The 11,281-nt window shown below is 39.6% G+C and overlaps 1 protein-coding gene across 3 annotated transcripts in view; it reads right to left on the minus strand.

Moving 5' to 3' along the window:
* Nucleotides 1–11,281, minus strand: part of Crem (cAMP responsive element modulator) — a 71,335-nt gene that overhangs the window by 48,725 nt on the left and 11,329 nt on the right. The window contains exon 1 of one of the 3 annotated variants that reach the window (XM_026783105.1): nt 7,468–7,522. The exons of 1 other annotated variant lie outside the window; for it this stretch is intronic. Coding sequence is in view for 1 of the 2 variants with exons in the window: in XM_005354770.3 (XP_005354827.1) it covers nt 7,468–7,585 (118 nt within the window). In the remaining variant the exon portion in view is untranslated. Of the gene's footprint in view, nt 1–7,467; nt 7,586–11,281 lie in introns of those variants that run through there. One more of the 3 variants, XM_005354770.3, reaches the window with a different exon arrangement.

An 11,281-nucleotide genomic window follows, 5' to 3' on the forward strand; every position in this document is an offset into this window, starting at 1 on the left:
AAAAAAAAAAAAAAGGTTAAAGGAATAGGAGAGACAGCTACAAGCACTTGTTCTTGTAAAAGACCCAGAAGATTCAGCTCCCGCACATGGTGGCTAATAACTGTAACTCTCATTCCAAGGAATCCAATGCCAACTTCTGACACCTTCTATAGGCACCATCTAGGCAAAATCACACACATACACACACACACCCCTAAACAAAATAAACAATTAAATACCTGGGCATGGTGGCTCATTCTCTAATCCTAGCACCTACAAGGCTAAGGCAAGAAGATTACCACTTGTTCCAGAGTATGTAAATATAACTAAAGCTATTTAGATACGTAGTATTTTTGGTTTTTAGCATTCTGATTTTTGGAAAGAGTTTCTTTTGGGGTTATTTAAAATAGATCCTTTGGGGGGCTGGAGAGATGGCTCAGTGGTTAACAGCATTGCCTGCTCTTCCAAAGGTCCTGAGTTCAATTCCCGGCAACCACATGGTGGCTCACAACCACCTGGAATGAGGTCTGGTGCCCTCTTCTGGCCTGCAGACATACACACAGACAGAATATTGTATACATAATAAATAAATAAATATGTTAAAAAAAAATAAATAAAATAAAATAGATCCTTTAAATTACTAATGAGTTTTTTTTTTCAGAGTTGGGTGGGCTCTTAATCTTATGTATCAGAAGATATACTTAAGAAAATAGTTTCAATAAATAAATAACAAAATACCTTGGGGAAGGGAGCATGCATATGTCACAGCACACAAATGGAGGTCAGAGGACAACTGTGGGAGTCTGCTCTCTTCTACCTGTGGGAGTCTGCTCTCTTCTACCTGTGGGAGTCTGCTCTCTTCTACCTGTGGGAGTCTGCTCTCTTCTACCTGTGGGTCTTGAAGGTTGAACTCACACTGTCAGATTCTACCATAAGTACCTCTTCTTGTTAAGGCACCTTGCTGTCTTGCTGGTCTAGTTTTTATTTCTTGAGGACAGACTCTCATGTGGCTCAGGCTGACTCTGAAGTCATTATGTAACAGAGTCTGACCTTAGAAGTCCTAATCCTTCTACCTCCAACTCCCATGTACGAGGAATTATAGGCTAGGGCACTACACATAGCTACCTTGCAATTTGACCTTAGAAGAGATGAAAATGGTGCAGCCATTGCCTGGTGGAGTCCTTCTCTCTACTCATCAATAAAGAGCCTAAGGCAAAGACCAAGATCAACAGTTTCCAGGTTTTTAAATATGATCTTCAGTATCTGAGGAGCAGAAGCTCTGGAAAGGTCAGGAATGCCACAGCTTCTGAGATCAAACCACATCACACACAAAAGACACTGAGCATTTTGGTCACAACTTTTAGTTCCACATGGTTTAATGATGATTTGGTCACATAAGAAAATAAATAATCTCCATACAAAGCTGAACTGAAGCCTAAATTTGTGTGTGTCTTGGGGGACATTCCAGTGTCACTGCACACGTGAAGGGAGATTAGCAGGACAATTTTTGGTATTGGTTTTTCTCCTTCCACCATGTAGGTCCTAAGAATCCAACTCAGGTCATCAAGCTTGGTAACTAGGTTGCTAAGTCAACTTTTTAGCCCTATGTGTGCCAGCACACACACACACACACACACACACACACACACACACACACAATAAATAAATAAATAAATAAATAAATAAATAAATAAATAAATAAATAAATATTTTATTTAAGATTCTGGGCGCAGGGTGCTAGAGATAGCTCAGAAACTCAAAATGTTTGCTGCTCTTGCAGAGGACCCAAGTTTGGTTCCCAGTACCCACACTGAGCAGCTCACAATTGCCTGTAACTCCAATTCCAATATTGGGGACCCAATAATTTCTTCTGGCCTCCATTGGTACTTGCAGATACACGTGTATGTGCACACATGCATACACACACACTATACATTTTTAATTATGAAAAATTATAGTAGTTCCTGTATCCCACATGGCCATGGCTCCACCAGAATCCTAGTAATGGCCTGCCTATTGTTTCACTGACTTTCAACCCCATCTCCACAGGTCTACTAGTATTCTAAACACAGTGGGCATATAAAATATTTTAAGCATATTTAAAGTACAAAGTACTTTAAAGTCTCAACTATCTATAACCGTTGGCATACCAGTTCTGATTCCCAGACTAGACAGTAGACCACCTCCCAAAATCCTGTTTATTTATAGTTTCCCATATGCTGACTGTACTTTTGCACACATTCCTTCTTCCACCCAGAATACTCTTCCCTCTCTTTCTACACCCACCTAAAAAACTACTAGCCCTGTACTTACCTCAAATGAAAATCACATAAAGAGTGCCTAGTCAGCTGACTACTTCCTCTGCTATATGTCCCATTCTTTTTGAATTGTATACATCATTTATCACCACTTCATGTGTACTGGAATTTTTGAAATACCTATAAAGCTCATTACTCACGGTGCTTTGAAACAATGTTCCCCGTAGGCTCACGTCTTTGAACACTTAGCCCCATTTGGGCAGGCACTTTTGGGGTAAGTTTAAGAGGTGGTCTTGCTGGAGGAAGTACATATCTGAAGGCAGGTTCTGAGAGTTTAAGGACTTATGCCTTTCTCTGTCCACTCTCTCTGCTCCGTGCTTTGCTCATGGTGTGAACTCTCAATATCTTGCTGCAGGCACCACGCCTGCCCGCCACTTGCTAACTTCCTCCACTCTGCCATCATGGCCACCTGTCCCTCTAAAACCATATGCCCAAAACAAGTTGGTCATGGTGTTTTAACACAGCAACAGAAAAGTAACTGATACACCACTCCAAAGCTTTATTTTAAGTCAGAAGCTACAAGTCTTTGTGTTTAAAACTATGCCAAGAGTCAGTACGTATTCTTTTAAACATTTACTTTCTTAACTATTTAATAAACCAATAAATTCATAAATGTATTTGTTTTATTATCTATTTATATAAGTATCTTGGGATCTGATCAAGGGGCATTAAGTATTATTAGCATTCTCTGAATGAAACCATTTTGAAGTTTCAGACCTAACTGAAGCCAGATGTAGTAGCTCACACTTGGGTGATTGAGGCAGAAGCAGCAGTACACTGAGTTTAAGACCAGCCTACAGTAACTACATTCTCAGTTGTAGGTCATCTTGGGATACAGAATGAGGTCCTTTCTTTCTAGTAGAGATGGCAATGCCCTGACAGATATCATACACTATCAAATAAAAGCTCCTGTGGTGGACTACTTGAATGTCTGGTTCCTAGTTGTTGAACTGTTTAGGAAGGTGTCACAACATGGTCCATGAATGAAGCTGTATGATATTTCTGAGACCCTATGAGAAAACTCCAAGTAAACAAGACAAGAGTCTGATAACCTCTGCTCCTCCATAACGTAGGTTGTTCTTGGAGTGTGCTTTTTGACCCTCCTAGATGTAGGGTTTTCTTCAGATTATTCATTACAACTGGCTATTATTGGTTCATATGCCTCTACAGAAAAACATGTTTTGCCACATGCAGCTTGTCCTTGTGATTTCATACTTTACTCAGGTGACTCTTATTAACCCTCAAAGTTAATAATTGTTTGATGCTCTAAATAAAGTTGACTATTACATGAGACTTTAATCTGCCTCATTTTTAGGCCTTGCTATCCCTGGTTCATACTGCCAACCAGAGCAGTAAACAAGCGGCATCACAAATCAGGAACCTGAAGTCAGCTCTGCGATAAGAGAGTGGGGACCCTCAGAGAAGGAGGTGTAGAGAATGTGACAATCTATCTAATCTTGAATTCTCTTCACTTTTTAATAAGGAATTAGGAGAGCCTATGAAAAGGCTAACTTTACAACGTAAGCAAGCTAGGGCACAGCATGAAGATGGAATTTGTTTACCAATTTATCCCCAGCCTCAGGAGCTGTATGTGGTATATTTGATGCAATGTCAGCAAAATCAAAATGTTTACCTACTTATGCACTAATCAATATATATTATAAACTCTAGAAGGAGAGGTGACATGTCTTTGCATATTATCCTGAGAGGTAAGAAAAGTACTACAGATATTTTAATTCAGACTAAAAAGCATTTATGTACAGTATGGCTCCTTCACTGCCTTTATATTTAGTTACTTTTTTCCCCACTAAACTGTCTCCTACAGGTATTACAGCATAAAAGGATAAACATTTGGACTGTATCTATTTATCCCAAACGGGCCATAAAATACTAACTGCTTACCTTACTCTTCTTACTTAGTTAGTAAATCAGAGGAACTGATGTCCACAATTATATGGATTTGGGATCCTTGATGTATTATATTACTTTTAACTAACAATCAGTTTTTAAGAGGGTTGCAGAACTTTATAAATTTTCAAATTTCATTCATAAATTACTATGGAATGATAGGAAACCAATATCCAGCTGGTAAACTATGGGATTTTTTTCATAAGAACTAAATTTATGATAGCAAAAATTGTTTAACCTTTTTCCATTCCACAGGCAGATAATTATTTTATTGATGGCTCATCTAACAGTATAGGAGGAATTCATGGTCCAGATATTCATCAATCTATTAATATTTCCTTTTCATTAGCCCAAGAGGTGGAACTGGCTTTTTTTCTTATCTATTATGGTTAGTTCATAAACCCTTAAATACAGTTTCAGATTCTGCTTATGTTGTAGGACGATTTCCAGCACTGGACTCATGGTTTTAGTGCAGAAGGAAATAAGCAAGCTGAAGCATTAACTTGCCCTATTTTTACTTCTCCAGAAAATTGGGAAGGGGTATGCATCTGCCATTGCAAATGGAGCCACTGAAAGATTATAGATCCCTCTTCAGCTCCTCTGGCCCTGGGCAATCAAGTCAGAGAGAAAGCAGAAGTCACCAGAAAGATAGCAAACTTCAAACTGAAGGGCAAAAGGAAATATTCACCATATTATTGAAATCAAGTCTGCCAAGGTGGGGCCAAGTTAAGGCCCTGCGCGCCATGGGAGAAGTTATTTTACTAATGACTCTGTGTTTATGCCTGGACCTTGATACTGTAATAGACACATTCATTCATCTAGGAAGAGACTGTGTTTAATTTTTTCTTGGAATTTAAATTGCTTCCTATTTGCAACGGCCAGTATAAAATTTGCATTCCTATTAGAAGGCATATATGTACTTTTGTTTTACCAGATACCAGAATAGCTTTTCAGAACAGCATTTCAAGATATTCTCTAGATTTTTCTGATCAATATAATAGTGTGTCTGGGCATAATTTGGATCTCTGTTCTTGGTGGCACAGTATTAAACACAATGCTTTCACTATTCAAATATTATAATTTGCTTGCTTATAGGATACTTGTGCATCAAATGACAATTAGATTGCTCTACAACATCTCAAATCAAAACCACTGGATATCCTGCTTTTAAAATAAAAAAGGAAAAATATAAATAAAAAAGGGAAAGATGTCAGAACACAGTCCATGAATGAAGCTGTGGGAGATTTCTGAGGCCTTGTGAGAAAGCTCCAAGTAAACAAGGCAGCAGTCTTGTGACCTATTCCTCCCTAGCATGGTTGTTCTTGGAATGGGCTTTCATACCCTTCCAGGTACAGTAGACAGAAGTGAGTTCAGTTCAGATTACTCATTACAAGTGACTATTACTGGTTCATATGCCTCTATAAAAAATAAGTTTTTGCCACATGCATCTTGTCCCTGTGATTATATATATACTTTACTCAGGTGACTCGTCCGGATATAAATTATCTAATGCTCTGAGTAAACTTGGCTATTGTATGAGATTTAATCTGCTTCATTTTTAGGCCCCACTATCTCATTTTCACTCTGCAAACTAGAGCAGAAAAAGGAAGGATTAGGAGGTGTGGCCTTGTTGGAGGAGATATGTCACTGGGAGTGGGCTTTTAGGTTTCAAAAGTCCCCACTAGGCCAGGCTAGCTCTCTGCTGCCTACAGATCAGGATATAAAATATTCAGCTGCAGTTTCAACACCATGCCTGCCAAAACCCGCCTGCCACCATGCTTCCTGCCATGATAATCATGGACTAATCCTCTAAAGCTATAAGCAAACTCCCAATTAAATACTTTCTATTGAAGCCGGGCGGTGGTGGCGCACGCCTTTAATCCCAGCACTCGGGAGGCAGAGGCAGGCGGATCACTGTGAGTTCAAGACCAGCCTGATCTACAAAACAAGTTCCAGGACAGGCTCCAAAACCACAGAGAAACCCTGTCTCAAAAAAAAAAAATACTTTCTATTATAAGTTTCCTTGTCACAGTGTCTTTTCACAGCAATAGAACAGTAAAGATAACCCTAGTACTAGGAATGGATCATCTCCTTTTGAGTTGTTGACTAGTAAGTACAACAGACTCCCACATACTACAAACTATTACTGCTAATGTTATTTGCTACCCTCTGAAATGTGACAGTAAGACTCTATTGCTGAAAAAGCCACATACCGGAGTCATAGAATCTAGTAGTGACCTGAAAGCTTTATCCCTACTGACTAGCTTCCATAATGCAGCAAGGTGCTATTCACACCACGGGGGGGGGAGGGGGACTAATCAATCTCACCCACTTATGAACCACACAAGCCACAATAATGATTGCCCTGATAAGACATGCTACTGGTATAAGAGTGGCATGAACATCACGAAATCAACCAATCACTTTCTAGTTGGATTTAAGATCTGCTGATAAGTTGAAATCTGTACCCAGCACCTTTGTCAGGCCAAGAGCCTATGGCTAGACAGGTCATAGTATCTAGGGAAGAACTTACTACCATTATGCTGTTAAATGGACATGGTATTAAACTGACTCGTAATGACTTATCATTATAGTCATAGATTAATGCATCTCTCAACCCTGATCAGAAAAGCTTCTATTTGCAATAGATGGAAATTAACATAGAGACCCCCAACTGGTCAAGGTAAAGAGGATAAGAGATTTTAATCTCAGCACACAGGAGGCAGAGGCAAGTGGAACTCTGTGGGTTCAAGGCCAGCCTGGTCTACATGGTGGGTAGTCAGGACTACACAAAGAAAAAAAAAATGTAATTATAAAAAGAGGACACAATGTTGGGAAGGAACTTGAGCAGTTGAAGAGGGGTGAATATGATCAAAATATAGTATACAAAAATCTCAAAGACTAATAAAAAATTCAAAATCTAACTGATAGAAAAATAAAGGTCAAACTAAATGTATAATGAGCAAATAGAAAATTCCCACCAACATTATAAATATGATATTAGAACTGTATATATTTGGAATTAGCAAACCAGTCAAGTAATCACTTGGGAGTTTACATGCTACAAAGAAGTCTTCTTTCCTTCCCACATTGCTAGGAGCAGCGGGGGTCAGGGTACTACCAAGACTATGTTACAGTGCAAAAATATCTTCTCATCAGTCAAATAAATAAATATGGGATGTTTAAGATAAGTGAAAAAAATCTTCATACAATTCTCATTTCTACTTATTTTAACTTTTATCAGTGCCTGCCTGTGGCCTACCTGAGCTAGAGTAGGAACAGAAATTTGTCCAGTCTGCATATGAGCAGAGCTGTGCTCTGCCCCAGAATGTGTTACACTTCGATGTTGTTGTGATTCAATTGTTTCCATGGTCATTTGCCTAAAAAAAACAAAAAGAAAAACACATTAAGGCAATAACTGAAGGATCTAGAAACATGGCTACTGTTTTTACCCAGCTATCTGATATTCACTTCTGGAATCCATCTATTTTTTGAGATTCCATTTTATACCTGTCAGAATGGCTAAGATCAAAAACACAAGTGACAGCTTATGCTGGCAGATGAGGAGAAATGAAATACTCCTCCAGTGCTGGTAGCAGTGCAAACTTAATACAGCAACTATGGAATTCAATATGGTGGTTCCTCAGAAAATTGGCAGTCAGGGCTGGAGAGATGGCTCAGTGGTTAAGAGCATTGCCTGCTCTTCCAAAGGTCCTGAGGTCAGTTCCTGGCAACCACATGGTGGCTCACAACCATCTGTAAAGAGGTCTGGTGCTCTCTTCTGGCCTGCAGACATGCACACAGACAGAATATTGTATACATAATAAATAAATAAATATTTAAAAAAAAGAAAATTGGCAATCAATCTACCTCAAGATCCAGCTACACTATTCCTGGGAATATACCCAAAGGAGACTCTACCCCATCACAAGGACACTTGCTCAACTGTGTTCATAGTGACTTTTTTCATGATAGCCAGAAACTGGAAACAACCTAGATGTCTATCAACTGAAGAACAGATAAAGAAAATGTAGTATATCTACACAATAGAGTATTTATTACTCAGCAGTTAAAAATAAAAAAGACATCATGAAATTTGCAGGCAAATGGATGGAACTAGAAAAAAAATCATCCTAAGGTAACCCAGACGCAGAAAAACATAGTATGTACTCACTTCTAAGTAGACATTAGTTGTTAATAAAATGATAATCATGCTACAACCCACAGACCCAAAAAGGCTAAGTAACAAGGAGGCTCTAGGGGAATGTATGGACTCCCCTAGGAAAGGGAAATAAAACAGATTTTTCAGGTGGACTGGGGGTGGGTGGGGATGAGAACAGGACAGATTGGAACCTTCCTGGAACCTATGAGGGTGATCCTAGTGAGGACTCCTAGTAATGGAGGATATGGAGCCTGAACCAGTCATCTGTAACTAGGCAAAGTTTCCAGTGGTAGGACTGGTGCACCAACTCACCACAAAATCTTGAGCCCATGCCTGATACTGCCTAGATAGCCAGAAACTGGAAGCTGCCTGGCCCAGAAACATAGGGTAAAACCAGACACTACTTGCATTAAAAAAAAATAAAAGCAATGAAATAATTTCTAATATTCTACTATACTCATAGACTGGTGCCTAGCCCAATAATCATCAGGTTTCCTCTGTCAGCTGATAGGAGCAGAAACAGAGAACCACAGCCAAACATTGGGCAGAGCTTAGGGAACCCAACAGAAGTGGGGAAGAAGGACTGTAGGAGCCAGAGGGGCTGAGGACACCAGGAGAACATGGCTCATAGAATTAACTAAGCAGGGGCTGGAGAGATGGCTCAGTGGTTAAGAGCATTGCCTGTTCTTCCAGAGGTCCTGAGTTCAATTCCCAGCAACCACATGGTGGCTCACAACCATCTGTAAAGAGGTCTGGTGCCCTCTTCTGGCCTGCAGTCATGCACACAGACAGAATATTGTATATATAATAAATAAATAAAATTAAAAAAAAAGAAAAGAAAAGAATTAACTAAGCAGGGCTCATAGGGGCTCACAGTGACTGGAGCAGTAATCACAAAGCCTTCATTGGTCTGTGCTACATACATCTGTGGCTGTTTGTTTAGCTTGGAGTTTTTGTGAGACTCCTAATAGTGGGAGGGAAGGTGTTTATGACTCTTTGCCTGATCCTGGGAATCCTATACTAGGTTGCCTTGTCCAACCTTGACATAATGGTTAGTGCCTAGTCTTATTGCATCTTGTTATGCCATGTTCTTTCTGTTCATATCCCTGGAAGGCCTGCTCTTTTCTAAATAAAAATGGAGGAGCAGTGGATTTGGGGGAACAGGGAGGAGCTGGGAGGAACTGGGAGGAATGGGAGGAGGGAAGGATTCAGTCAGGATATACTATATGAGAGAAGAATAAATAAAAATAACTAAAAAGGAAAAAGGGCAAAGGAAATAGGCTCAGTAATAGAGTCTTAATGCTCTGACATTAATTTTGTGCTCAATGAACACAAAAGATGTTAAGGGAATAATGTATTTTATAGAAATTTGTGGGAGTGTCATATATCAATCTGTTGATTTCATTGGTTAAGCAATAAAGAAACTGCTTGGCCCTCATAGGTTAAAACATAGGTGGGAGGAGTAAACAGAATAGAATGCTGGGAGGAAGAGGAAGCGAGCTAAGACGCAAACAGCTCTGCTCTCTGGAGCAGAGACGCCATGCTCCCTGTGCCTGGGCAGAAACACGCGATGAAGCTCTGACCCAGGATGGATGTAGGCTAGAATCTTCCTGGTAAGCGCACCTAGTGGTGCTATGAAGATGATTAGGAATGGGCTAAATTAATATGTGAGAATTAGCCTAAAAGAGGCTAGATAGAAATGGGCCAAGCAGTGTTTAAAAGAATACAGTGTCCATGTAATTATTTTGGGGTATAAGCTAGCCAGGCAGCCGGGGTGCTGGGGACGCAGCCCCGCCGCTCTTATTACTACAGGAATTGGCTGTTTAGTGCTTGCTGCCAAACTTGGTGATTTGAGTTCAATCTCTGGGTAGATTAAGAAATCCAAAACAAGCAAGTGGTCCTCTGACCTCCACACAACAAACAATAACAAACATCATTTTTATGACTTAAAACAACCACATAATTGTTTTCTTGATAAGTGTTCTGTTTAGTATGAATGAACAACAGCATTAGGTGAAATACTACAGGAAAAGTTCAGCATCGGTAATCCTCAGGTCTTAATACACCAGCTTTATGCTGTGATGTGATATGGAAGATTTCCTTCCCCATTGTCTATACTATGTTTTAATTGTGTACCTGGATCTGTTGGCAGCAGGCAGCTTCTAAAAACAATTCTCCCAGCAAAGTAGAATCAGTAAGAATTGAGTACCTTCCTCCAGTTCCCAGTTATTTATTTACTCATTCATTCATCCAATTTAAAGCTCTAAGACGGGGAGCCCAGGGTTATATGCATGCCAGGGAGTGCTCTACCACTGACATATATCCTCAGACCCTCAGTTAGCAATACGGGAAAAATTACTGTTCAAGGAATAACTTAACTTTTGTTATATTTTTACTTCTGAACTCATTTTATGTTAATGGTTTATATATGGTATCTTTCTATAAGGTAATCATATTACAGGAAGTTTTATTCTATTAAGAGAAAATTAGTCATCAGAGAATGCAAATCAAAACAACTCTGAGATTCCATCTTACACCTGTAAGAATGGCCAAGATCAAAAACACTGATGACAACTTATGTTGAAGAGGTTATGGGGTAAAGGGAACACTCCTGCATTGCTGGTGGGAATGCAAGATGGTACAGACCCTTTCGACGTCAGTGTAGTGATGATTTCCCAGGAAATTAGGAAACAACCTTCCTCAAGACCCAGTAATATCACTTTTGGGTATTATATCCAAAGGATGCTCAATCGTGCCACACGGACATGTCCTCAACTATGTTCATAGCAGCTTTGTTTGTCATAGCCAGAACCTGGAAACAACCTAAAGGCCCCTTGACCGAAGAATGGATAAGGAAAATGTGGTATATTTACACAATGGAGTACTACACAGCAGAAAAAAAAATGACATCTTG

Source organism: Microtus ochrogaster, chromosome 16 (assembly GCF_000317375.1).
Source record: "Microtus ochrogaster isolate Prairie Vole_2 chromosome 16, MicOch1.0, whole genome shotgun sequence".
Lineage (NCBI taxonomy): Eukaryota > Metazoa > Chordata > Mammalia > Rodentia > Cricetidae > Microtus > Microtus ochrogaster.